At 39.4% G+C, this 26609-nt stretch overlaps 1 protein-coding gene across 3 annotated transcripts in view; it reads left to right on the top strand.

Moving 5' to 3' along the window:
* The window catches only part of CFH (complement factor H), a 29905-nt gene extending 3604 nt beyond the window's left edge, over positions 1-26301 (top strand). Inside the window, exons 2-22 of one of the 3 annotated variants that reach the window (XM_050306977.1) lie at positions 273-458; positions 2267-2372; positions 3709-3785; positions 5462-5656; positions 7827-7997; positions 10624-10803; positions 12290-12484; positions 13713-13889; positions 15496-15672; positions 16552-16720; positions 16932-17056; positions 18694-18876; positions 20137-20316; positions 20719-20925; positions 21555-21731; positions 22364-22540; positions 23561-23734; positions 24227-24409; positions 25136-25333; positions 25618-25812; positions 25950-26301. In XM_050306977.1, the coding sequence (XP_050162934.1) occupies positions 273-458; positions 2267-2372; positions 3709-3785; positions 5462-5656; positions 7827-7997; positions 10624-10803; positions 12290-12484; positions 13713-13889; positions 15496-15672; positions 16552-16720; positions 16932-17056; positions 18694-18876; positions 20137-20316; positions 20719-20925; positions 21555-21731; positions 22364-22540; positions 23561-23734; positions 24227-24409; positions 25136-25333; positions 25618-25812; positions 25950-25963 (3446 nt within the window). In that variant the 3' untranslated portion in view covers positions 25964-26301. Of the gene's footprint in view, positions 1-272; positions 459-2266; positions 2373-3708; positions 3786-5461; positions 5657-7826; positions 7998-10623; positions 10804-12289; positions 12485-13712; positions 13890-15495; positions 15673-16551; positions 16729-16882; positions 17057-18693; positions 18877-20136; positions 20317-20718; positions 20926-21554; positions 21732-22363; positions 22541-23560; positions 23735-23828; positions 24191-24226; positions 24410-25135; positions 25334-25617; positions 25813-25949 lie in introns of those variants that run through there. The other 2 variants (XM_050306976.1, XM_050306979.1) reach the window with 2 other exon arrangements.
* The last annotated feature ends 308 nt before the right edge of the window (positions 26302-26609 follow it).

Genomic DNA, 26609 nt, shown 5'->3' with positions numbered 1-26609 from the left:
TTGTAACTAAAATCTGTTTTGTGAATCATCACTGTCCCATGTGGTTTCTTGGCACTTCCTTGGCTGTTTTCATGTCCTTCTGAAGGTCTCTTCCAATTCCTACAAAATGTGGATTCTTGTCAGTTTCCTATTTTGTGCTGATTAAGTAGAAAACCTATGTTGGTTTGATCACAAATGTCCCCAGGATTTCATGCTACATTTTCTATTGTAAAATTGTTTTGGAGTTTGTAACATGTGCTTCGGTCACCAATATTTTTATTTAAATTTTTTAGCTTGTGAGCAACCTCCTCCTAGGAGGGTTAAGGAAGTGCCTACTAAAGTATGGGACAAACCTCCCTATCCACATGGTACTCCAGCAACATACAGTTGTCGGCCTGGATATATAAAACACGGACGAATTATGTTTCAGTGCAATGATGGAGTGTGGCAACAGCAGCCCCCACTGATAGAATGCATAAGTAAGTATTTACGCAAAATACAAGCAAACATTTGACCTGACAGGTTGCATTCCTTGCCAGTGACGTTAATGTGAAATTGCCATTGTGTCTTTACCTGTAACTTACTTATTTCTGCAGTCTTTAAAATCTCATCCTAAAAAGTATGTATGCATAAGGAAACATTTTTTGAACTTCCTTTTCTCCAGATCAAAGGATTTATTTTTTTTTCTTGACAGAAGATCTTACTCTAGGCCAACCTTATTAACCCTTATTAACTGTTATTAAGATCAGTTATTAAGTTGTTAGAAGCTTGCTTCCTATATTTTATTAAATGTCTAATGCAGATGAAATTTACAGACTAAGCAGAAGAAAGCACTAACCTAGCTTCTGCATGCAGTCAAGAGACAGCTTATTCAACTAGTTCTATGAATGATATAATTTCTTGGAAGTGGGGTATTACTTTTTCCTGCCTTTTCTTTTAATCTGTAATTCACAAATAGGATGAGAGCTGCTATTTATTATCTCTAGTGTACTGTGTTAAGAGTTTAGAAGTATCTCACAACCTCGTAGAGAATTCATTAGCGAAGAAATTGAAGTTTATTATCGTTAGTCAGCAGATACTATAATAACTGAGTTTTATACACAAAGGAATTTTCGAAACATGAGGGGTTTTTCTTGCGTGTCTAACATACAAAATTTTCACTAGTAGAATATAAATGTTTGGGTTTATAATATAAATTTAAGTTCTGGGTGGCGTTCAACCAGAGATTGATACAAATCAAGAATTAATTAAGAAAGTTGCTACTAGGTTTGTTTTACATTTTTTATTTAGTCACCATCTCAGCTTTTAGATTTACTTGTTTAACTACGCAGTGAACACAAACCTATACAAAATTTGATGTAGTTTTAAGTGCCATGTTTTAGCAAATACTGCCACCCAGTGAGCAGCCATCGCCACCGGCAAGGAGCGAGTGGGAAGAGAGGAGGGATGCTCTGCCACAGGCTAAGGGAACACATTCCTATTCCAGGATAGGCCACAGTAGACAGGAAAACTGATCACGAGTTTTCCATTTTCTCTGAATCCCACTGTAGTGGGTGTAGGGCCTACTCAAGCACCTCTTGGTTGGAAAAAAAAACAAGGATGTTGATATGGCCTAAGAAATGAAATTGCCTTGATTTAACAGGGACCAGGAAAGACTTCTGAGGAGGGCTGATAGGATTTAGCTGTGCAGTTTATTTAACAGTCCATATTGTAGCATCAAAAGAGGATGAATGACAAGGTTGGTGTGTTCATCTCTGCCATTCTTTTGGGAATCCAGGGTAAAGAGTTAAGAAAGTCTTACAGGGAACTTTGAGCAAAAAGCCCTAAGGACCAAAATACTCCAGTGGCTTTAGATCATCCCTCTTTCCTCAGCACATTCCCCATCAGATTTCATTTCCAATCATGGATGAATTCTCTAGTGGAAGCTTTGAACAAGTTTATGTCACAAATTACATGAAATGTTGCCATAAATTTGTCACAAAACTGAAGATGATCTCAGCCTTTCTAAAGGAATAAACCCAGCTAATTTGGAGTTTGGGTTTTGGTTTTTTTAAAGGAACACATCCATACTCCAATATGTTCTCATTGAAAATAGTGATAAAAAAGGGAGGCATTAATCAAACTATCGCTGAGAATTTTTGAATTTTTTGAAAGGCCTGTGCTCACTACTAATTACTGAGAAAATGCTGTCTTTCACATTTTCATGTTCCTGTGTATGGTGTAAGTACTTTTTTTTTCTTCTTCATCATCATCTTTTCTTTTTTTCTTTTTTTGTTTTTTTTACCAGATAAACCCTGTGGGCATCCTGGAGATGCTCAGTTTGGTTCCTTTGAACTTACCATGGGACATGACTTTGTATTTGGTGCCAGAGTTGAGTACAGATGTAATGATGGGTAATACTTGTTTAATTCAATGTATGGGAATTAACATAAGGTGTTAATGATAGTGTCAGTTATATATTTGTTCTCTGTAATGCAGCTGTAAAGCATCTTACTGATATTTAATTCTTGCTTATGGATGAATTTGAATTTCTGCAATTATGTTAATACTAAAGATAACTCTTTCCCTTGCCTGGTGCTACTGGAGTAACTGAACTCATGCACTTGACGCTTCATCTGAAGTGTCTAAAATATGTGAGGCTTTATCTAACTTGAAATCATGGCTGTTGAGTAGAAAACAAAAATAGTGACCTGTCTGCAAAGCTTCATCATGACTCTACCAGCCAGCCAGTTCAGATGGAAGTGCAGGTCAGTAAGCTGGAATCTGTGCTGCCAGTAGGCAGCCAGGATGCAGTTGTGTTAGAGAAGTCATTAGGCCATACAACAATCTCCTCTTCAGAACCACAACTCGTCAGTCCTGCTTCAATCATTTTTTGCATTATGAAGTAAAATGTATGGTAAAAAATGTTTGAAGGAAGACATTTCTGGTAGACTCACTATTGTTTCTTCACTGAATGCTTGAAAGAAATTCTCCTCCTTTCCTCCTTTATTCATCTTCTCCAATGAAAACCACAGCGAGTCGAATACACGGTGTTGTGCTTAGTTAAGTGTGCCTGTGTTTGGATCTCCCCTTTTGAAACACAAATCAGCTCTTGGCCTGCTACTGTGGTTTAGTCATGATTTTGCCACTGTTACATTACTGGAATCTAATCCAAGTTGCACAAAGAGAGCTCAAAAATCAATATTTTCCTTAATCTCTTAACTTCCATTCATCACTGTCGTTTTCAGACCAGCTGTACTTCCTCTGACTGCATTTCAGACCAAGCGGAAGCCATGGCATCGTGACCATGTTGCTCTCAGACTTAAGATAATACTTCCTCATAAAAGTGTGACACATGTGTTTTGGATTAAGTCCTATGTGGATGCTGTCACACGGCTTTCAGTTATACCAGAAGAGAAGCATCAGGAGCTTTATTCTCCTTGCTACTGACTATGCAAATTGCCCCTAGGTTATTTATTATGTAGCCAAAGCTTGCTATCTCTGTAATAAAGAAGCCTTCTTACTAATTCCTTCCTATCTTCTCATTTTATTTTATATTTTGACATATGCAATTAAAAGAAGACAAATAGGAGACATGCAGGTCAAAAAACTACTCTGTTTTGTCACACTTTGATTGTTCTGTGCTGAAACATCTGACACCTGCTTCCCTTGCTTCAAGAGCAGCAGCACTGTTGTTTCTGTCACATAATGAAAGTGTATTTTAGCATTGTTTACTTTTTATTCGGTAAGATACCAGATGCTCAGCCAAAGAAATTACCGTGAGTGTCAAGCAGATGGATGGAGCAACGATATCCCTCACTGTGAAGGTAAATGTGGTTTTATTTTCTATTTAATTCCTTTATTTAATTATCTGTCTGAAACTACCTAGAAACTAGTCTGTGATCGTTTACAGGTATTAATTCCCGTATGTTTAAATTCAAGTTAGGCAGCAGTGAAACCCTTACAATGACTGCTCAGCCAGTTTAGTCCAAGAAGCTTCTGTTAAAAACCACTCACGAAATGGAGTCCTGTCACTCCCAGAATGGTTTAAAGCTCTGCCTTGCCTGAAGGCCCTGACAGAGCAGCTGCCAGCAAAACATGGTTGCAAAAGGTATTTGGGATGCTGCGCTTCAAAGGAGTGTGAAGGCATGTGTGTTTCTAGCTGGTTTCCTCCTCCACCCTTGTGAGTATCCTAACCATTCAGATTTTGTTACAAGGTCTTCTCCCTATTATTAGAATATTGTGAAAGACGTTCAGTCAGTCAGAGTGAGAGCAAGAGAGACTCAGACATCAAGACTCAATAGACTGGATGGCTCAGATGATGCTTCCCTGATCTTTGATGTTATAATTTTTAACTGGTCTATTTTTAATACATGTAGACAGCAATGACATTTTTCTTTAGGTTAAGCATCTGCTATCAGGAAAAGGTCTGTAAGTAAGGAATCCCAACAGAAAGTAGATATCTTTCTCTTGTCTAGAGTTTGTTGTCTGTGTTTTGACATTTCCTTGGATGTAGATAACGTCACATTTAATTTAATCGATTTTGATCATCCTCAAACTTAGGTGTACAGGTCTGTCTGCATGGTATAGAGCAAGGGTTTCCAGCTTTTTCTGTCATGTGTCACCAAGATACTGCAATTCCAAAGTCCTCCTAAGATGGATATCCCTTTCATGGTTGCCTTTTCATTGAAATAAGATTGCTTATGAAAGAAAGTTTTTGTATAATGTCCTAAATGTGAGGAACCTAGAAGACAGAATATGACCTCACAAAAAAGGCAGATGACTTATAAGATGATGAATGCTGTCAGAGAGAAGTGGGAGCTTTGGTAGACAAAACACAAGTCACTTTTGTACCTGCACAGGGATGTCTGTGTGTGAACATTTAAGAATGAGTTTTGATAGTAATTTTCCCCCTTAATAAGAAATATTTGATGACATATGTTAATTCTTCCTTTTTTCTGCAGGTCCAAAACTGGGAGATGCTAGAGGTCTAAATTAATGGCTGACACTGTGTTTGTTTACTTTAGTAACACAATTTTGCTGATATCCTTAGCTAGGATTTTAGTTAATAGCTGAACTGTTGTAGTCAACCTGTGATGCAGCACTCTTCCAGGTATCTGTCCACGGCAAATTCAGTTTGGCACAGCTATAAACTAAGTCAACCAATTCTGACAAATTTTAATGACCCCAGTCAAGGCCTCAGGAGGCCATCTAGTTCAGTGGGTGCTCTGTCTTTAGCCTTCAAGGGCAGACAAGAGGATGATGAGAGCCGGTCTACAAGCTTCTTCCTGTGTCAATCGATCTTTTTGCTTAGGGGTTTGTGTTATATCTGCTGCAAATGGTATCTGAATACATAACTAAAGAGTGTATTTTTAAAATGTGTAAGGAAATGACAGTGAGTTTTCCGTATTTTCACTTTTGTTGTGTTTCAATTTATTTTGCAGACTAGACCTCAAAATTACTTCTTTTTTTCCTTTCTTTTTGTTTTGTTTTGTTTTTCCAGTGGTAAAGTGTTTACCTGTAGAGGCACCAAAAAATGGAAAAATAATTATGGCTGGTGCATTTGAGCTAGACCAAGAATATTCCTTTGGCCAAGTTGTAAATTTTGAATGTAATGCAAAATACAAACTTGTTGGAGCTAAAGAAATAATTTGCTCATCTGATGGAAGATGGAGTGATGATGTGCCTCAGTGCCAAGGTAAAAAAGACACTACTTACAATGTGTAATTAAGAAGCTTTATTCTCACAGACTCCTAAGGACTGGTTACCACATGGGAAACTACAAAGCTTTTACTTTATTTCACAGCAATTAAACATAGTTTCTCTGTAAACAATCTCCATTGTATATATGAAGAAGAAGTAGGATAAGAAAGAGAAATGTAATAACATTGGATGCTAATATAATCATAATAGACCATCTGTTTGTTCCACATTTTTGCTACAAGCTGACTGTTTTGCCAGACTGCAGTCAAATTCTTTGAAAATAACTTTGGTATGTCTACCAGAGGTTGAATCATTTCAGTGTTTATTTAACCAAAGTAACTAGAAGTGATTCTGGATCTACGTTAACCAAAAATAAACAAGTAGGGTTTTTAATCTTAGGGTATACAGAATACAAAAAAATCCTGATGGGTTTCTCTTTCTTCACACTAAGGTCTTTTCACAAGTTAGAAGGTTCACGTTTACAGAACCACAGAATCACAAAAGAGGTGAGGTTGGAAGGGACCTCTGAAGTTCCCTCAGAGCAATTAGGTAGGGCAAGTTGCTCAAGAACATGTTCAGTCAGTTTTTGAATATCTCCAGCAATGGAGACTCCACAGCCTCCCTGGGTAACCTGTTACAGTGTTTGAACACCCTTTAGTAAAAATGTTTCAGTGGTATTTCCTGTATTTCAATTCATGCCCATCTTTCAATTCATTGCCCATTCTCCCCATATGGCTGGCTGCCAATGGGAAAGGTCTGGCTACATCTTCTTTACTTCTGCCTGCCCCACGGAAGTCAGGAATTTATACATTTAAAAAAGACTCTCCCTCCCCCACCCCAAGCCTTCTTTTTTGTAGACTCTCTTAAATCTCTTTTAATCTGTCAGTTTTTCCAGTTCCTTAATTATCTTCCCTGGACTGGGGAGTTCGGACCTGGGGAGATCTGCTGGCAACACTCTTCCCAGTGGAGCCCAGGATGCTGTTTATTTTGTTTGCTGCAAAGGCACATTTCTGGCTGCTTTTTAACTTGTCCATCAGGTTCTTTTTTTCTGCAAAACTACTTTTCAGCCAGTGGACCCCATCCTGCCTGCCCTGCCTGCAGCTTGTACAGGTGGATTCCTCCCAGTTTGAGAACAGAGATTGTATGGGATTGGATTATCAGTATGTAAGAATGAATCCCAGGAAGATTATGGTAACAAACACTTAAATACTCAGACCATCAAGTTTCTTATGTTATTTATATGTTATCTGATCAGGAAGTATGTGTTTAGAAGAGCAGAGGATGTGTGTCAGGATGGCAGATAGATGTATGGTTTGTTCACAGTTTCAGCGCTGCATTTTGCTGCTTTGAAATCCCCATTTATTATCATTTGTAGCATAATCCCACATCATAAAGTGGAATTAAACATATGTGCTTATAACGTTTGCAGAATATGGTGAATTTCATTAAACAATGACAGTTCCAAGGAGCTATATTTCATCCTAAATACAAAGTAAATTCAGCGAAGGAATCCAAGAGAACTCTTGGGTGTTCTGCTCTGTGACCTAGGAAGCAAAGCCTTGAATATTTTCTGGGTTTATGAATTCTGTTTTAGGAAAATGCAAGATCTTGGTGGTTTTATTGGGTTTGGTAAGGAGCCAGGATTGCTGATGTTCTTTTATAGGTAGTTAAGCATTCTAGTGTCAGTTTTCAAGATACTTTAATTCTTTTTTCCTCTTGATGTAATGATTTAACTAATAATCTACTGGCTATGAGAGTGCATTAGGTTTTCTGGAAACTACAAACAAATTAAATTATCGGAAAAAAAGGAAAATCCTAAATTTCAGTTAACCTAGTTTCTGATTTCGGAATATAATCTGCATCAAATATCGATTCTGAGATCCATTAAAATCCAAAGCAAAGCCCTGAAATCTGTCTTGTGAATCAGTTTGCAATTGATGCTGTGCTACTTACTACCTGGAATCCACAATCGGGTCACTGAAGAGTTCTCAAATAAGTTTTAAACAGTTTCCAAATGCAAAAAGTTTTGTGAATTCAAATTTAAAAAAAAACAAAAAACAAAACAAACAAACAAAAAACCCCCTGAACTTTATTACGAGAGGATTTTATGCTTAGCAAATAAAAATAAACAAAAACACATGGATTTTTATCTTTCTCTATTTCAGATATTACCTGTGATGTGCCAGAAATTCTGAATGGATTTGTACATTCTCCGAAGAAGTCTTACAAGGAATTGGAAATACTGCAGTTTTCCTGTGATAAGGGATACAGATATGGCGAAAGAGGAGATGCCCTATGCACTGAAACAGGATGGAATCCACCTCCCTATTGCATTAGTCAGTCTGGTCTAAAGTGGTTTTACACATTTGTTGGGTTTGGAAGTAATTTCAGCGATTAATAAGTTTATTCATAACAAATCCATCCACATCTAACCAATATCCATGAAGATCAGAAAGGATTAAGTGCTCACGGGACCAAGCAACTGGATAAGAGTTTTCCATGGAGAGCAGTAGCAAAAGTGGTTAATTCCTTTTTTTTTTTTTCTACTTGACTGTAGATTGAGAGGTCCACAAAGCAACAATTACTCCAGTATACTACATAAACAAGATTGATGCTAAAATACTTCATGCAGCATTGGTAGCTGTTGTTATTATATTGTATTTTTATATAATTCTGAATTAGTGGGAAGAGCATATGAAAAGGATTTCTTCAGTTAGAAAAAACTACTAATTTGGACAGATAGGAAGGATAAAGCTAAGTACCTTCTACAAAACAGAGTGAAAATGTTTTATCAAAGGAATAGAAAAAATGAGACACTAAAAAGAATATTTAAGATGCAGGAAAAAAAGTATTAGTACCAAAGAAATTCAAACTGCAGAAGGAATCTGAAATTTTTAATGGCATGGAAAAATTAAATATTGAAACCAGCTTCTTGGAAAAGTAATGAAAAGTCCTATTTCTTCACATAAAATCTTGATATCTTCTTAGGGGTGTTTAACATGGACATAACTAGTACATACCAGAGAATGTGCTGTAAGTTGGAAGACTGAGTAAAGAAATATTTGTTTGATACCATATGAATAGCAGCAGTATGAATAAAATTGAGAAAGCTAATGGTCTTAGCTTGATGACCTACTAATGAATGACAAGCAGTTCTTTGAGGTAGAGATACAGGTTAATGGATCTTCAGCTCTTCCATGTTCAGGTATTTGAGATGCTGTGTCACCATAACCGAGACTGTTCCTTGTAATCCAAGGACTAAACATTCAGGCCACTCAGCATCTCACTCTCTATGAATATTTGAGACAATAGAAGTTTGTTTGACCTACTGAACTGACCTCTGCATTTTTTCTGAGTGTCCTGATGAGTCTAACTCACGAGCAGGCTGAGCACCTTCTTGCCAGTCATTATATCCATTCTTTAAAACCCCAGGCTACTAATTCTGATCAATCAGTTCCAACCAAAGAGAAGCAATTCAAAAAAGATCCCTATTTCACTAATGGACCTTCAGTAAGAAATTGTTGGTGTCCTGTGCAACCTTTCAGAAATGACTGGCAATTAAAACAGTAAACATCTTTCAAAGTATGTTTCAAGTTAAAATCCTGACTGAAGTTTGTAAGCTGGCTTTCAAGAGCTCTTCTGACATAGTAGGAAAGTATTGTAGGAGGGACAATCTGTAGCTGATATGGCCATTTCCAAAGGAGTTAAACAAAAGTGAAGTAGTCCAATTTCAGAAGAATAAGTAGTCTACTGATGGCCATAAGTGTGGAAGCTGAAAATTACAATGCAGTTTTAATGCTGGATTACACATAAAGCTGAAAACAATAGTACTTTTTGCACAGATATTTCGTCAAGAAATGGGATGCATGAATCCTGCCCCTGTGCATGACCCTTAGCCTAGGATGAAGGCAGCAACATGTTTAATGTCATCAGAGCTGTAACTGAACAACCACATTGTCCACAGCGTTCAAGCTTCACATCAGAAATTGTCTGAGAACCTCTACACATTAATATATTTACAATGCTAAAGCACCCTATTGCTTTTTAACTCTCAAATGCTTTCTGGGCAGCTTATGTGACAAATCCATAATTTTTGAGGCTAGTCCTGTTTGACATCAGCCCTCTGGGTCATGGATTTTACTTTTGTTTAATTCAATTACAACACTTACAGACTGTATTTAAATCTCTAAATCCAGCAAACAGAAATATGCATGCTATGTCCCAACTGAAGCAGCTTGATGTAAATTTTGGGGAAATCATTAATGCCTTGAATTGTCTTCCAGAAATTGCCAAACTCTTGAAACTGGAAAAAAATGTTGGCAACAGGGCAACATTGTAGGATGTTATTTACCACCTACCTTCCTGGGACCTCTTCCAGGAAGACTCCTTTAGAAATAAAGACTTGTCAGTCTTGGGGCCCACTCAGTTCTTGACCTTTCTGCTTCAAGATTAGTAATGATACTAATTAATATGCACCGCCTACAGTTGAGCAACATACTGCTTTTGAGAAGTGCCAAACAAACGTTCTTCTAGACACCAATATACTGGGCTCTGATGCTTGGGGCATGTTCAAAGAGTGGTTCTGGATCCTGCTTGACTTATCACTGAACCTAGATGATTCAGCCCCCTACTTTGGGGCAGTGTCCATAGATGAGCCCAGCATAACTCAGCTGCAAAATGACCTCCTGGAAAAAATTAGTCACAATCAGTTTGATTTCCTCCAGTTCTTCCTCCAACCATTCCCTTTGCAATTTAGTTTTAAGCTTCTAATTAACATGACATCAGTAACAGCTGTCATTCTTCTCTTACAGAACCATAAGAGTGGGAGAGGAATGTAATCTTTTCTTTGTCCTAAGAAACATCTTTTTAACAATTTTATGCAGTTATGGTCAGTATACTATGAAAACAAGAAATTAAGCAGTAAATTTAAACATATTCTTCATTTTTTCTCTTTTTGTTTAGAAGTCGTATGCTCTCCTCCAGTAGTTCGCCATGGGAGCTTTGGACCTGAAAAACCCAGCTACGAAGAAGGTGATACAATCAATGTACAGTGTGATGATGGATATCATTTTATAGTATTAACTGACAGATCCACAGCTGAATGCACCAAGAATGGCTGGGTGCCAATTCCATCTTGCGTCTGTAAGTAGCGCTCACGGATGAAAATACAAAATGTAAAGTTGTAAGAAGCATCTGAGAGAAAAAAAGGTGAAGAGCAAAACTCAAGGAGCATTAGGCATGGGAGTCATTCCTTTTTTTCTTTGTGACGTAAAGCTTAATGTGATGTTTTAGAAAAATCACCTATAATACAGTGGTTTAATCTATATTTACATTATGTTTATTAACACAGGTGTTATCTATTACTGTATTGGTGAATATGTTAAAATGTGCTATAGTCAGCTCAGTTGTGCTCTGCCCAAGGAGCATCCCAGTCAAGATAAGAGGACATTATGAGTGTTAAAGTAGCCAAAGCATAGGTAATGGTTGGAAAATGTCTTTCCTCTTAGCTATCACAGCTTTAGATTTTTACTTGGAGTTGTAAGTTGGTGTTATGAATAGTTGCATCTATTTCTATCTGTTATAACCTGTCAGATAAGAAAACAAGGTATTCCTGGTGGTTGATGAGCTCTTTATGGGCTTAAAGTTCCCATAACTACGACTATAGTTTTGCCCAGTAGGCTCAGTATAATAAAATAAACATATAAATTAGCAATTAGTTTCATAATCTAGCACTCTTTGATTTTTGGTCACTGAAAATAAAAGAAAAACTTAGAATAGATTGTGAGAAAAACCCTGATGGAATCAGCCTTGTAAATGAACCTTTGGATAAGATGGTTTGATCTATTTCTGAAAAGTGCTCTGTTAATATCTGTATTAATGTTTCCTCTATATTAGTATGGGTTCCAAAATTCAGGTGTCATTCTGAGACCACTCATTATTGAATGGTCTGTCTGGTGGGTGATTTGCCCTGCCCCTGCAGGCAGGCTCTGGCTCAGAGCATTTCGGGAGGAACATAGGTTAACTTGAAAACTTCTGGAAATCTCCTCCTTCTGTCCTTGACTTCTCCCTGAAAAGGGTCGGGTCTTTTGAGGAACCAAGAGAACAAAATTACAATTTTAAAATAAAATTTTAAAATAAAAATGAGAAGAGTGAGGAAGAGTTTTTGGTGCAGGATCCCAAAAGTTACAAATGGAAGCAGTAACAGAAGTCACTCAATTGTAAGAGTGTGCAGGCCAATTTCTATATCTGAGGCAGATGTCTGGGCTCCCATCATGGTCAACATGGTAAATTTAGTCAAGTCTCTCTACAAAGACAGTGTCATCTCTCTGTGGAATAAATATTTTTTTTACATTTAGTCTCATGAATCAGCCTTTGGAGTCTGCTGAGAATGTTTCCTGGCTTTCTGTTGGTTGCAATGGAACTGGGGGAAATGACATAGCTATAAGCACTGACAAAGACACCAGAAGCAGAGTGTGGTTGTTCCCGCACTCCTTAAGGGTGTGCCAGGGTGTGCGGTCCTGGTTCTGTCCGTCTTTGAAAACACCCAGGCGATGAGGCTGAATCTGAATTAATTGTGTGCTGAGCTTTTTATCATGCGTGTGTTGACATTGTTGCTCTTAAATTCTAGTTCAAATGAAACCATGTGACTACCCAAATATAGAAAACGGCAGGTTGGAGCGGTTGTCATACTATCGCTTTCCATTGACAATTGGGCAGACTGTTTACTACACCTGTAGCAACGGTTATTTAACCCACAGTGGAGATACCTGGCAACAAATTTCGTGTTCTGCAAGGGGCTTGCAGCCAGAACCAAAATGCCTGAGTAAGTGTATTTCCAATGTATGCTCAGTTCTGTTATAATTACCAAAGGTCTGTGCAGCAGAAATTGTTCTGATGGAACACAAGACAAAACAGTTTCTTAAAGTTAGACTGCTTTAGCTGATCCCTGGAACTGCATCCAGACTGTCATCTTCTGCAGAGCTAAAAGTGTCAGCTGGGGACACTCTGAAATGAGTAAGGCTGAAGTGATGCTTTTTTATTTTGGAGACTTTTTTACTCCTGAAAATATTCATGAGATTAAGAAATATATGTCTTCTCTGGCTTCTGGGTAATATGCAAGCATATACTTTCCTCTGCACACGCAGCTGCACATACAAACAGAGAGTTTCTACTCTTTGTGAATATATTCTCCCTTCCATGGCTTGGGCACTTTGTCTAGAGGTTCCTTTCTGAGAACCGTTGCCTGGTCTCTTTGGAAAGCTTTTGGAGCTGAAAAGATGTCACACTCTTGGAATAAGCTAAAAGTGATCATGGTATCAGCAAAAGAACCAGATACACTACTTAGATTTAAAATAAATTAGACTTAAAACAGCAAGGTGAGATCTCCTCTCAGACATCTTCAGTCACAGCAAAGTTCCTGCCTACTGGTAGGACTTGAAAGTGAATTTCAAAAGGTCGATCTTTCCTTGATGCCCTCAGTGGAGTGGTGCTCAGTGCAGGAAATAAATGGAGCCCTGCCTGGAGGAAAGGACCAGTTACTCAGATAACACCGTCCTTCAGCCACCTTCCTTATGTCTGGGCTCTTGGGGCACAGGAGGCCATAGAGCCAGTGTGCTAAGCTGTTGCTAAAATCTCTAGACCTGGTTTGAGAGGCTGATACACTTCAGCAGAGATTATAAAATATCCAGGAAGCAAATGCTGAAATTCACTCTGTGCAGACAGTTTAGAGACTTAGCAGCCCAAACTAGAGCTGGTGCACATGAACAATAGCTAAGAGATTTCGGTTACTAGATGACCACTTTTCACTTTATGTAGTGACTTTCGCTTTATGCAGGGACTTCCACTTCTGTTATTGTGATTCATTAATCTCAGGGCAGTGAAGTAAAGCATGCTTTCATTCAGGTTTGCACACAAATGTCTTTTTGGGATAGAAGGCTACAGAAATGTGCTTGGAGGCCTGTTTTTTAGTAACTGTCTTCCCAGGAATTATTTTGCCTCAGTTCTTGCTGTAGAAATTACTGTGGTTAAACGTTCTTACCTTTCTTCTTTAGAAATATGTAATGCCAAACAGATACAAAATGGTTATGTGCCAAAATTCCAGACTGGGATATCTTACAAAGAAGGTGATAGAGCTGCATACGCCTGCCACAGTGGCTACCAGACTGAGCACGAAGAAGTCACGTGCACAAGGAATGGCTGGTCACCTCATCCGAGATGTGTCCGTGAAAGTGAGTGTGCTTGTATTTCATTGAGGTTTCTCTCTAAAACCAGTAAATACATCGTCACGTCACCCATCACCACTGCTTAGTAACTCTAAGTCAAGTTGCTCTACAATGGGAAGGCAGTGCTGTGATTCTCTCACTTGTCCTATGCAGCTCTTGCGTCCCTGTGTGCTGCTGAGGTCAGTCACTATACGACAGAGTGTAACCCTGTAAAACAGCCACATGGGGCTCCTCCAGATATAGGATGTGAGCTCTGGGATGGGAGTCCTAATCCCTTTGTCTTCCATGGTGAAATCTTGTTGTAGCATAGCTATGCAATCATAAATAGCAATCATCTCCCTGGCACAGACTCCCTTCAGCCTCTCGCTATGCCATCTGATCCTTGTTCCTCTTGCCTCTTTTCCCATTAGCATCATACTGGAAGGTGGGAGTAATAGGAAGGTTACCTCTCCAATTAATTTCCAGCTTTTGTTCCTGACTTGCACCAAGCCTGAAATTGCTATAATATCTCACAGGAACTTTAAATATTTAGATAATTATTTCCTATTGACAAAGAAATAATTCAATATTTCAATAATTCAAACTTTTCTTGGACTGTAAGAATATTTTTTTTAGGAAACAATTTTACACTGATAGAGACTCCTGCCATATAATGTTTTAGATTGCCCGCCACTGAGATTTTGACATAGCAAAGAGCAAGAAAAATAAAATTTTATGTCACTGTGAAATTTAAACTTCTGAAGGTGTTGCACTAAAGTATCATTAACTCTGCTCCCAACAATAAATACATCCTCTAGTGTTCTTTAAAGTGCTTTGGATTTGGGGTTTTTTTGTATATTTGTTTACTTAGCTCTCTAATATGAAAACATTTCTATTTATTGTAGTGGTAATTTCTTAAAATGAAGACACTCCTTCACAGAATGATTAAGTAGTAAAGAATTCAATATGCATGTTTTATCTTTCAGAATACAAGAGTGAAACAGCCAACCGAGACAACTGATTTCCATCCATTTAAAGAATGTACTAAACATTATATATTAACAGTGTATTAAACATCATATCTAAACAATGTATTAACAGTGTATTAAACAATATATTTAAACATGAATGTTTAGTTAATATTAAATGGCTTAAACAATGTATTCCGAGTGACATGAAATCAGTTACAACATTGGGTCTGTTTGCACTAGTGTTTTATTGTGGAAGAAGGGAGCCTTTGGTACAGATTTGCTTCAATCCTGCAGTGTGTGCGCTCTGAATGACTTCTCCTTGGCAGTATGGACGGGAGGTGCTCTCTGTGCATGCACAGTGCTGTGCAGGCCCAACAGGAATTTCATTTCTAGTGAAGACCAGACATGGACATACAGTTTGGGAAGCTTGCAGGATTGCTGCAAATCAAACCTCTGTCTATCCCTGTTTGTGCTTCATGAGTTGGTAACTATGAACTCTGATTTCTTGCTTGCCAGGTGTCCCCCAAGAAGAGAGCTCAGTGCAGAAGCAAAACTTCATATGCTCTTAAAAATGTTCAAAGTCCTAGAATGCTGCTTCTTTTGTCTTCCTTCTGCAGTTTAGCAGTATTTTACTTGGAAGAAATTTTGTCTATCTCTTTCAGAAAAATGCGAGAGAAGGGCTTTTGAGAATGGTTATTTCACCTTGTCAAGGACAACATTCCGTTTTAAAGAAGTGACCTCATATAGGTGTCAAGATGGCTTTGTAACTGCAGAAGGAGAAGACGAAGGAGAGACACAGTGCCGAGAAAATGGCTGGACTCCACCTCCAAAATGCATCAGTGAGTACCTAAACATTTCAGAGCTCTCTACCATTGTCACCATCATAGAAATGGTGTCCTGTGTACCCAGAGTTTTGCCATCTAGATTGGTGGAGTTTTCTTACTGGGCAGAGGCTCAAACCTCTGATCCTCAGAGTTTAACCATTCTCAGACTCTAGGATATACAGAGAGAAAACATAAAGGTATTGAGTAAAGTGGGGAAAAAATCTACTGTCTTCTAGGTGACCTATCTTTTTGGATCTCTTTAGCATTAAGTAAATGGCAATCACTGACCTCTTCAGTGATTCTTACCTGACAAAAAGTACATTTGTCCAAATTTACTCCCAGTTTATGAAAAAATGCCTATGAACCAAGGCATTCTGCCAAGAATTTTCTTTAAATGCGATCAAACTAGAGACAAAGAGGATTCTTTATTTGGAACTTCTTTCCTCTCCTGAACAGACGTGTAGTATAATAAAAGCCTTAATTTTCCATTGTTGTGATACTGAGGCTCATAATACTGACCAACTTTAGCTGCCATTTTATCTTGTCCTTTTATTTCAGACTGTCTTTACCTAGGGTTTTGTGGCTTCTTTTCTGACCTCTCACAAATGACCACGGAAAAGGAGTACAAACCATCTGCTATGACACCAAAAATAATAATAATAATATGTAGCAGAAGAAAATAATTGAACCTAAGGAAGAAGTACTTATGCTAAATATTACTTCTAGACATATTTCTGAAGATTAATGCAATAGATAATATGGGAACATACTGCATATTCTACATAAATATTCTGGCAATGCAGAATTAATAATGTTTCAAATACACCTACAGGGATGATACTTCCAAAGGGCAATGTTTTTGGATAACAATATGCACTTTGTTTTACTCTACAGGATCATGTAAAGCACCAAAGGACATTTTGATTCACCACACAAATAAAACTGTGTTCATTCCTGGAGATAGAATTGAGTATTCATGTTTGGAAGGATATAAAATTGCAAATCATAAGCCAACTGATACCACAGAGTGTGGCATAAATGGTGAATGGAGTCCAGCACCTTGGTGTGTCGGTGAATATTTTTGTGTTTGCTAACTAGTGTAACTCTGTATGCACTCTGTGAACCATTTTTCTTTAAGACTTTCTTTGGTTTTGTTCTAATCAGTAGCATTTCATGTACTTTCTGTAGGGTGTACACTGTATGTTAAAATATTTTGTCTTTGTAGTAATCGAATGCGCCATGCTGGAATTGGACCATGGATATTTTTCTCCCAGGAAGGATAAATACTTAAATGGAGATGTTGTGACATTTTCCTGTGCAAAGAATTTTGTAAGAGTGGGATTTGCCTCTGTTCAGTGCTACTCCTCTGGATGGTTTCCATCACTACCAGAGTGTAAAGGTAATTCTTCTGTTAACTTTATCGTAGTAGGAAATAGATGAGAATGCCTTGGTTCTAAACACTTCTGCAGACACCTTCTATAAGCTAGTCTTGCTCCAAAAAACAACCATCCCATCTTCATCTCTAAAAGGCTAAGAACTAGGCCTCTTTGGATCATTTCATGGTGTTTTCCTATTTTGTGTGAAAGGTTCTCAACAGTTGAACCTTCAGTGTTGGACTTTCTGCTAGCTTTGGTTATGCAATATGAAGTTATGAAGTTTTGCAGTAACTGGAAGTGAGTTGGCAAATGGCTTGCACAAAATACTAATCAGGTTATTGATTGTAATGTTTGAAAAATTATTTATTATTCAAAAATGCATAAATAATGTGCAATAGGGCAGCCAGGAATGATTAATTTGAGCAATGCCCTCTCTTACTATATCCTAGATGCCCTAAGTTTTGCCATTGCCTAATGTTGATACCCCTCAGATACTGTATCCTATGTTCTTTTTTCTAATCACATGATATCGAAGGGAAAAAGAAGCTGTTTTGGAGGTAACACAGAACTGGGCCCAAGCCCCAAGAAACCCAGTGAAGGATTTTCCTGTGAAATTCCTTATCTTCATCTAGTAGGATGAATAAATTAATGCAGAAGGAAAAACATATACCTCTGTCCTTATCCTTTTTAAGACAGAGCACAACTTACTGGCATCTGAAAAGAGTTTTTTGTGTTGGTGCTACAGCCTTTCATGAGGCACATGGACTTTTCTGAAGCTTGAGAGGGTGAAGGGACCTCATATTTCTGACTTCCCTTTCTTCCCATTCAATCAATTCCCTTAATAGGAGTTCCATTCACTCCATCAAAAGTGAATTCAATTTACTCCTCTTTTAAATGGGAGCATGTTCTTCATCATGGAAAAGACTCCGCACCTACAACTTTGTAAGCACTATGAGCAGGTCTGGGGAAGGAAAAAGACACTTGCATAGTCATTGAAATCAACTATTGAAAGGAATTAATGTTAATAGCCACAGTGTGTAGAGCTTAACCCATCCTCATCACTTTTATGTGCATTAGTCCTTTTCACAGAATCTCAGAACGGGTCAGGTTGGAGGGGACCACAGTGGGTCATCTGGTCCAACTGCCCTGCTCAAGCACCCAGAAAGTAAGGTTTTCTATCATATTCATGTGGAAGTTCCTGTGCATCAGTTTCTGCCCAATACCTCTTGTCTTCTTGTTTGGCACCACTGAGAAGAGCCTGGCTCCGTCCTCTTGATATCCTTCAGATATTGGTAGATACTGATAGACCTTGATGAGGTCCCCTTCTCTTTTTGCTCATTTCACAGCCTTTCTATAGTTCTAGGGAATAAAACATTGGTTAGGTTTTTTATTATTATTATTTGCTCCACTCAGCAAAAGGGATTCAGCCGACATAAAAAGATTTACGTAGCTGGAAAAAAAAAGTCTTTGTTTCTGTTTCTTTGTTTCTTCTAGGAACCTTAGGCTTCAAGGAACCTTTTACTTCAAGTAAAAGGTAATCTAGGAACCTTTTACTTCAAGTAAAAACCCACATTCGTTAAGAAACTGATGATATCTTCATTAGTACACATTATATGAACTAAATCTATTTTCTCAGCTCTTTTTTTTTATTTTTTTTCAGATCCATCTCCTCAGTGTGAACTTCCAGTGGATGTTGACTTAGTGAGCCCTGATCAACATCCCATGTCAGAAAGCAGGACTGGCTTTCATGAAGTTATACATTACAGATGTGCACCAGGTGACGAAAACACTAAACAAGCAACCTGTGTGTCTGGAAAATGGACACCAGAGATTAAATGTCCAGGTGTGTTGTTAGATTTGCATACCATTTCTTCTTTTTACGTAGGAATGATAAATGATCATTATTAAAGCTTCTTAGTGTTGCTGTATCGCTAGTCTGAAGTAGAAATTGCTTACATGCTTATGTATATGCTAAAGGGTGTCACCGCCATCATCTGAGCAGTTAACTAGAGATGCACTACTTCAGTGAGGCAGACAATGATATCTCTACTCTGACAATTGGAACAGTTGTCACTGTCACTTCTGATGTGAGAAAAGATGCAATGATAAATTTAAGCTCAGTTCTTCAAAAGGCCTTTACCCTGATGCAAATTAGAGAGCACAAAGCTCAAGCTGCAGTCAGAGTTCCTTTATTTCACGTAAACACTCAAAGCTTTTCAATTCCTGATTTTTCTTTTCTTTCATTTTTTTCCAATTGCTTCCTAGTGAAACAATGAGAAAAATGGTGAGTTGGGCAATTCAAAAGCACAGACCTAGAGGAGATTGCCCTCGTGTAACACATATCAGAGGTTGAATGCCTGCAGGACTGCCTTTTGCATGGCAGAGCAGGATATTGCCCACAGAAAACATGACTGTAAAACAATCATTGCCTCTTTGCCTGCTTTGACTATACCAGATTTATGGGAAAAGACGTGAGGAAATGGGAGAAGCACACAGCACACAGTCACTCTAGGGACCATTCCCTTTCAAGACCAACTGTCTCTACCTCCTCACTTTTCTGGAGCTACGAGAAGAAACAAACCAAGCTCTGGAAGCCTCCTCAGATCTCCATCCTAGATCTACCTACTTCCCTCCTTTTTTCTTTCCTGTGGCAGGAAGAGCCTTTCATTCCTTGAGTGGCAAATTTGAAGCCGATTTCTTTGCTTCCTTTTGTGATTCTCATTTAGCTCTATCAACTAAGTCTGAAGAAAAACAAAACAGGAATTCCAGAAGTTGGTTCAATTTTCCTAAAATAGTTCACCGTAGAGAGACGAACAGGGAAAACACACAAGAGTGTGCAGCTGTGTGAAAGGGAAAGAAGTTCCAGCCTAGCTTGATGTGGGTGACTGTGGCAGTCTTTTCTACAACTCTGAAAGCATATGAGCATCTGAAGGCAGCTCTGGTGTTTCTGAAGCAAAACAAAATGGTGATTTTTTTAATTAAAGCTTGAGATATAACTATTGGAGAGTTATCCAACATCAATGTTTTCTTGGTTCTTTGTGTTGTAATCTGCGATGAACTACTATATCTCGTTTCCTACTATAATATGAATATATGTCCTTAGTTGAGGAGGGTATGTGCCCGCCTCCACCTCCGGTGTCTGGTGTTCAACAGACAACAGCTGGAAGATATTACAGGAATGGGAGTAAAAAAGTTTATTCATGTCCCAGCGGTTTCCAGCTCATCGGTGCAAATGAAATAACCTGTACAGACGGGAAATGGCAAGCACCACCTCACTGTGTGGGTCAGTACTGGGCTATTTTTTTCTGTTTATTTTATTATGACTTACTGTGTTATGCATTTGCAGTCATCATTAGCAGGAGGGTGCTGTTATTAAAATTAACATGAACAGGTAACTGCAGAAAAGCAAGAGAACAAAAGTTGCTAAAGAAAGTGTAGTTAAGCAGCTGCAGTCTTTTTTTTTACACTGACTGGTCTAAGACGGCATATAAAACTTTCAAGTAGTCTCTCAAGAGCTGTGTGCTTATTTGTTTTTGTAGTATATTGCATAATGGAGTCTCAGTTTTGACTGGAAGCCTTAAATAGCATCCCAAATTCTGCAAATGAGCATTATTTATTACTTAGTTGCAATTGCAATATTAATTTTCTTGCATCTTGTTTATCTTTGTTTTATGCATTTTTTCAGAAAAACCATGTTTGCCACCACAGACTGTAGAATGTGCTGATCCTCCCAGGCTGGAAAATCCAAACTTAAAAACTGAAAAGGAAGAGAAATCAATTTATCTGGCCGGTGCTAAATTTAAGTATGTTGCTCGTTCTGGATACACGTTAAATGGATCAACAGAGATAAATTGTACTATGGGAGAATGGACTGCAGCTCCTACATGCTTGGGTAATATAAAAAAATACTTTTTAAAAAATTTATTTATTTTTTTATTTTGAAGTGCATTTAGCAATGAAATGGAAAGAATTTTAAACTGAAGCTTTATTTTGCTGTGGAATCTTATCTTCCATCATGGATGTCTCCAGAGCAATCCTGACTGGGTGCAAAACTGACTTTCTGGATTTAGCTTGGTTTTAAATATTCCTTTGTATTCTTGCAATCTTTGCTCAGTTCATATCTCTGCCAGATGAGTACTAGGCATATCCTTATAATCCAAGGACCTGTTTTCTAGAGAGTCCAGTAGTGACTAAGAGTTGCTTTGGAGTCCCAGGAATGGAAATCACTTCAGCACAGTAAGGGACAGAAGCCTTTAGTAAAATTTTCTGGTACGTTTAGAAACAGGATCTAAATATTTTGGTGACTGAAATCTGTGCCTGTTTAGGGGAATAACTTATTTAATCTTCCATATGCTATCTTTTATGTAATTATTAGTTACCTATAATTATATAATCCACTGTCAGCAGATGACTATGCTGATGTTAGAAATAGCTCATTAAAGCATCTGTTTGGTGGAAAGAGTACACTTCTTTGATGTGTATCCCATTAGCACAAGCATCAGATTTCTGTTATCTTTTCAGAAATGTCATGTGGAAGTATTCCAAAAGTTGCCCATGCTCAATTTGAAGGCAGAAACAAGAAAACTTATGAGCCTGGAGAAACAATTCTCTACCGGTGTGATGCAGGGTTCCAGACTGTTGGTTCCCCCGAAATTATTTGCAGAGAAGGAAATTGGACAGCACCACCCTCCTGTGAAGGTATAGGTTCTGCTTCTAAGTAGTCCTTCTTAATATTTCATGTGATGATTTCAACTCGGGCATGCATTTGAGTCAGGCCAATAAAGCCAACAGGTGACTTGCTTTGAATGGTCTGTTAAAACACCTGTTTTTCTGGCTCCTGAGAAACAAAAAGCAGGGTTGATCAGCAAAGCAATCATTTCCTTGTGGGCTGAAGCTAATAGCCGAAACTTGGCTGTCTGCTGAAATCAAGCAGGTAAAGGGTTATGGAGGAATACATCTTGGCTGCAAGGGAGGACGAAACTAGTAGGGTAATGTATGTTATTTTCACATCACTAAAAATGTCAGTTGCTGACAGTTACCTTCAAATAGTAAATAAATCACATCAGCCTGTTGGTACACAATGCTGTACAGCACCAGTCTGCACAATTGGCTGATCTTTGTGACTTCTCTCTTTTTAGTCACTTTAGGCAAAAATAATATTGGGTGGTGAAGCATTGCAGAATAAAGACCAAAATATCTTCTTTTTCCACCTGTAGAAAGCGATCTGCACTACACAAACCCTTTTTTTGCTCATCAGGAGCTCCGGAATGCAATGTTCTGTGGTTCTTATATGGCTGGACTGCGGTACTTACATGCACCTCTCTTTTCAGTTATTCACTGTGGACCTGCACCTGAAATCCAAGATGGTAATATTGCAAGCACTCCACAGGAGAGGTATCTGCCCGATGCCACAGTGAATTATCAATGTGAAAGCAATTTTCAAATGATAGGTGACAGTTCCATCACTTGTATAAACGGTGAATGGTCACGAGCACCAGAGTGCAGAGGTAGGAATCTGTGCTTTCGCCTTGCCTGTTAGCATAGAGGGGACTATTTCTCTACCTAAACACTCTAAAGACTTCACCTTTTCTACTTCTGTTTTCTTGGGGTACCCCAACTTTGTACTTTCTATTGCTTGCTTGCACAGCACTTTAATTTAGCTTGATGCTTCTAGAAATACTGGGAATATTTCCATCAACAGCAAAACCATCTTGAAGCAGCAGGGCCAAAAATGTGTTGTACTGTCATTCTCCTGCATGTTATTGGTATTGCTCCAGTGTCCACTATTTCCACAGCCTTCAGTGGAAAGACACATAAGGGCTTCTGTCTTCTGTTCAAAGCTGTCAAGAAGCATCTGAATGGAGGCAGCAGTAGGGGAGAGAAACAACTGTTCTTCCCCAGGGCTCCCCTCTGACCAGTGCAGATCCCAGCAGAGACCCAGATCTAAACCATGTAAGGTCTGCTAGGGCCATGGAACAGGAAAGATTGTTCCTGTGACAAGGAACGGCGAGTAGCTGTGCTCCTGTCCCCTGCCCAAATCTGTGGCTGCAGGGTGAACAAGTGCTGCTTGGCTTTCACACACCTCCTTGGAGCTGGCTGCATTCACCCATCTCTGAGCAGCACAGGCTGACAAGCTCCTCCAGCGCTGCCAGTCCTCCAGAGCTCTGCAGTTCAGCACAGTGTCCGTTTGGCTCTTAACTCTGTGGTTTCCTGGAATGCCAGGGCTCCCTGGGGAGAGACATGGGCATGCAGGAAGGCTGGTGTGTCTTCTGTTACATTAAGTGTAGCTACGGAAATATTGTCTTTTTCTGGAAATTCTTATTGACCCTGCCATCTCCTGAGAGTCCCAGATAATGTTCTGCTGCCACTGTCACACCTCATTGCTTTCTCCATGGTGAACTCCTGTGACCCCCATGAGACAGAAACTCTGTACAGAAATTGTAACCAGGTTGATTCCTTTAACTTTTGGTTGTGCAGATGAGCATCTCAACGACTGCAAAGGTGACTGTAGCCATGTCTCTTTTCAGATACGAAATGTAGACCTCCTCCAGAAATAGCTGGTGGTAGAATTAATATGAAAAAGTCAAAGTATCTCCCTGGGGAGACTGCTACCTATGAGTGCTGGCAAGGTTTTAAGATGACTGGGACTTCCACAGTAGTGTGCCAGAATGGGATCTGGACAGAGTTGCCAAAGTGCAAAGGTAATTTCTCTCTCCCTCTATCTCTCCATACAGTAGCCTGTCAGAGATTCTGTAATGAGGCTGATTCAGTGGCATTTACTTTTCCAAATTTCAGTACCCTTATCGCCCACAATTGCAAAGTATATGGCACAATCAGGAAACAGTCATTTTCCCAGGAATCTATTCAGATGAGTTTACCAGCAGAGTGACCCAGTTGGCTTCACTCAAGAGGGCCAAATACCACACCGTTCTGCAGGACAAGATGAAGTCCTGCAGACAGCTGCAAGCACTTCAGCAGTGGTCAAACAGGGTGAACTGGCAGTTGTGAGCCTGAGGGCTGGAGAAATGAGAAACTCTTGCTCTGTTTCTCCTGCCAGGTACTTGATTTTCTCTCTGCTTTCCTCTGGTTCTCTTAGAGTAGTACCAGCATACTGTGGGATACTATTTGTGACCAGACCTCCACTGCAGTTAAACTCTCGTGGTTTTTGTCTCTGATTGGTAAATTTCTTTCAGGAAGAGGTCGGAAATGTGGCAAACCTTCAGGTATTGAAAGCGGAGAGATTCTTTCCACCCTCATGTCAGAATATGAACAAGATACAACTCTGGAATACAAATGCCCAGACTTCTATGTCTTGGAAGGATCTCAATATATCACTTGTACTGATGGCAAGTGGTCAAACCCCCCTGTTTGCCTAGGTAGGTTGAAGCATGTGCTGGGTGGTCAAAGGCTATGTGACTGCTAATCTCTTCTTTTTCTCAGACCCTGAAGGCAGCACTTGTGCAGCAACACTTGTGCTGGGGCTGCGATGCTGGCAGGGCAGAGCAGCAGTGAGTCCATCTTTTATCCCAAAAGAGTTTCTCTGAAAGTTAACTTGTGTTGTCCTTTCTGCTGCCAAGAGGTCTGCAAGGAGAGGAGTTTGGCTGAACCCTTTCTGTGAGGGGATCTCCATCTCTGTGCACAGCTCCTGAGTGTCCCCAAGCTGGGGACACTGCTACAGGCAGAAGACTGTTGAACAAGGAGGAGTGGTCTGAGTGCATGACAGTTCTGGGGACATCCAGGGGCGCATCTGTGACATGGTCATGAGAAAACAAATTTAGAGAGGTATAGAGCAGAAGGGAAGGAGGGATCTCAAAAAACACGTGGGCAAGTTCATTGCTGCCTGGTGCCTTCCCCACCTGTGCCTCGTTCTTGCCGTGTGACTGAAAAGGCTTCTCCATAGCTCTGTGTGGCATCTCAGCCATGGTCTTTTTTCCCTTTTAGGCTAGTTGTGAATGTCTTTTCTGTGGCAAGTAACAGAGGATGAGAGCAAATATCTGGAAGGATTTTTTCATGCAAAGAATTTCTGCAGGTTCTAGGGGATAAGCAGTGACCTGTGGTGTGTCTCTATGAAATGCTGACACTCTTCTCTTCAATTTTTCAAGTGGCCTGTACAGCATCAAAAGAAGATATGGACAGAAACAATATTGAGCTGAGATGGTCCCACAGAACCAAGCTGTATTCCATATCGGGTGACACTATTGAATTTCAGTGTAAACCAGGATATTTTGAGGAGCAAGGCATATCCTACAGAGTCAAGTGTGTGGAGGGGGTGATAGATTACCCGCGATGCACGTCGATAAGTAAGTCAACTCCTCTTCAGCCACAGCTTAGCTGCTTTGTTGTTGCATTTTCAGTGCTAAAGGGGAGCAAAAAGCCTTTCCCTTTCCTGGGGGAATGCTTGGGGACAAGCCAGAGCGCAGAAGCCTGTTGTAAGCTGCAGGCAGTGAGGGGCAGTGCTCCCAAGAAGCCATTGACCAGCATTCCTGAGCTGGAAAGACTGCTGGGGAAAGGGCACAGCGGTTTCACAGCATCAATTGTCCGGCGTGAGATCTACAGGCAAATAATGAAAGTCCTTTTTTTGCAGGGAACTGTATAGTGAATAGGAACCATATGGAAAGCAACAATATTCAGCTACGGTCAGGCCAATCAATAACTTCCACCTATCGCTCTGGGACTGAGATTTTCTTTGAATGCAAAAGAGGGTACCAGCGAGTTTCAAACCCTGGGAAATTTAGGGTACAGTGCCGGGATGGAGAGATTACATATCCTACATGTAGACGTAAGTGCACAGTGCTGATGGCACAGGGTGTAGGAGGCAGTTTCGATGAAATTGCTTGTCCACTGCTCTGAGGGGCCTCTGTGGTGCGTCAGGATTGGTATTCATGACTTTCTCCCTTTTTTGTCTTTACACTGCAGCGTCTTCTCCATAAATGGAAATGGCATGAAGGAGGCCAGCTGTGGAAATGAAAGAGCCCTCAGCCAACCCAGTGATTTGAGCTCAATTTTTCCTGGTGTTTCCCATTTTGCTGTGCTTTTTTTGCCTTGTTATATTATTTTTATTATTGGATGATTGTGTTTGCGTTATTATCCACATTTTATCAATTTTTGTAAATGTATTTACATTTCGTCCATCCAAATGGCTGTGCTTGCATTTTATCCATTCTATACTGATACCACTGTTATTTTACTAACAATTGTGTCCTGAAATAGGCTGGCTTTGGTGGCATACTGAGACAAGAATTAAAGCTTGTGGGTGATTTGATTATCAGCACGTGTTTGGCCTTGTCTGTTCCTATTTCCTTCTCCATGTGCTTGCCTGGAACCTACCCTGGGGTCACAGCTGAGGTGAGTATCCTACTCGGGATACTCCTGATCAGGAGGAGCAAGTAAGTGGAGCCCACAACTCCGTCTGCTCTTCACAAACAAGGACAAAGTGCTTGTGGTAACTGTGTACTAATGGGGTTCATGACTCAGAGAGGAGAGAGGAAAGCAAGTAACAGTACAAATCATGCACCCTAGGAGAACAGGATTTTGACTTTTTTAGGAAACTAGTAGGGAGTCAAAGAGGAGTCCAGA

This window comes from Myiozetetes cayanensis, unplaced genomic scaffold (assembly GCF_022539395.1).
Source record: "Myiozetetes cayanensis isolate MyiCay16 unplaced genomic scaffold, myiCay2020 scf12, whole genome shotgun sequence".
Lineage (NCBI taxonomy): Eukaryota > Metazoa > Chordata > Aves > Passeriformes > Tyrannidae > Myiozetetes > Myiozetetes cayanensis.
The sequence above is the reverse complement of the archived record's forward strand: the minus strand, read 5'-3'. Positions and strand labels throughout refer to the sequence as shown.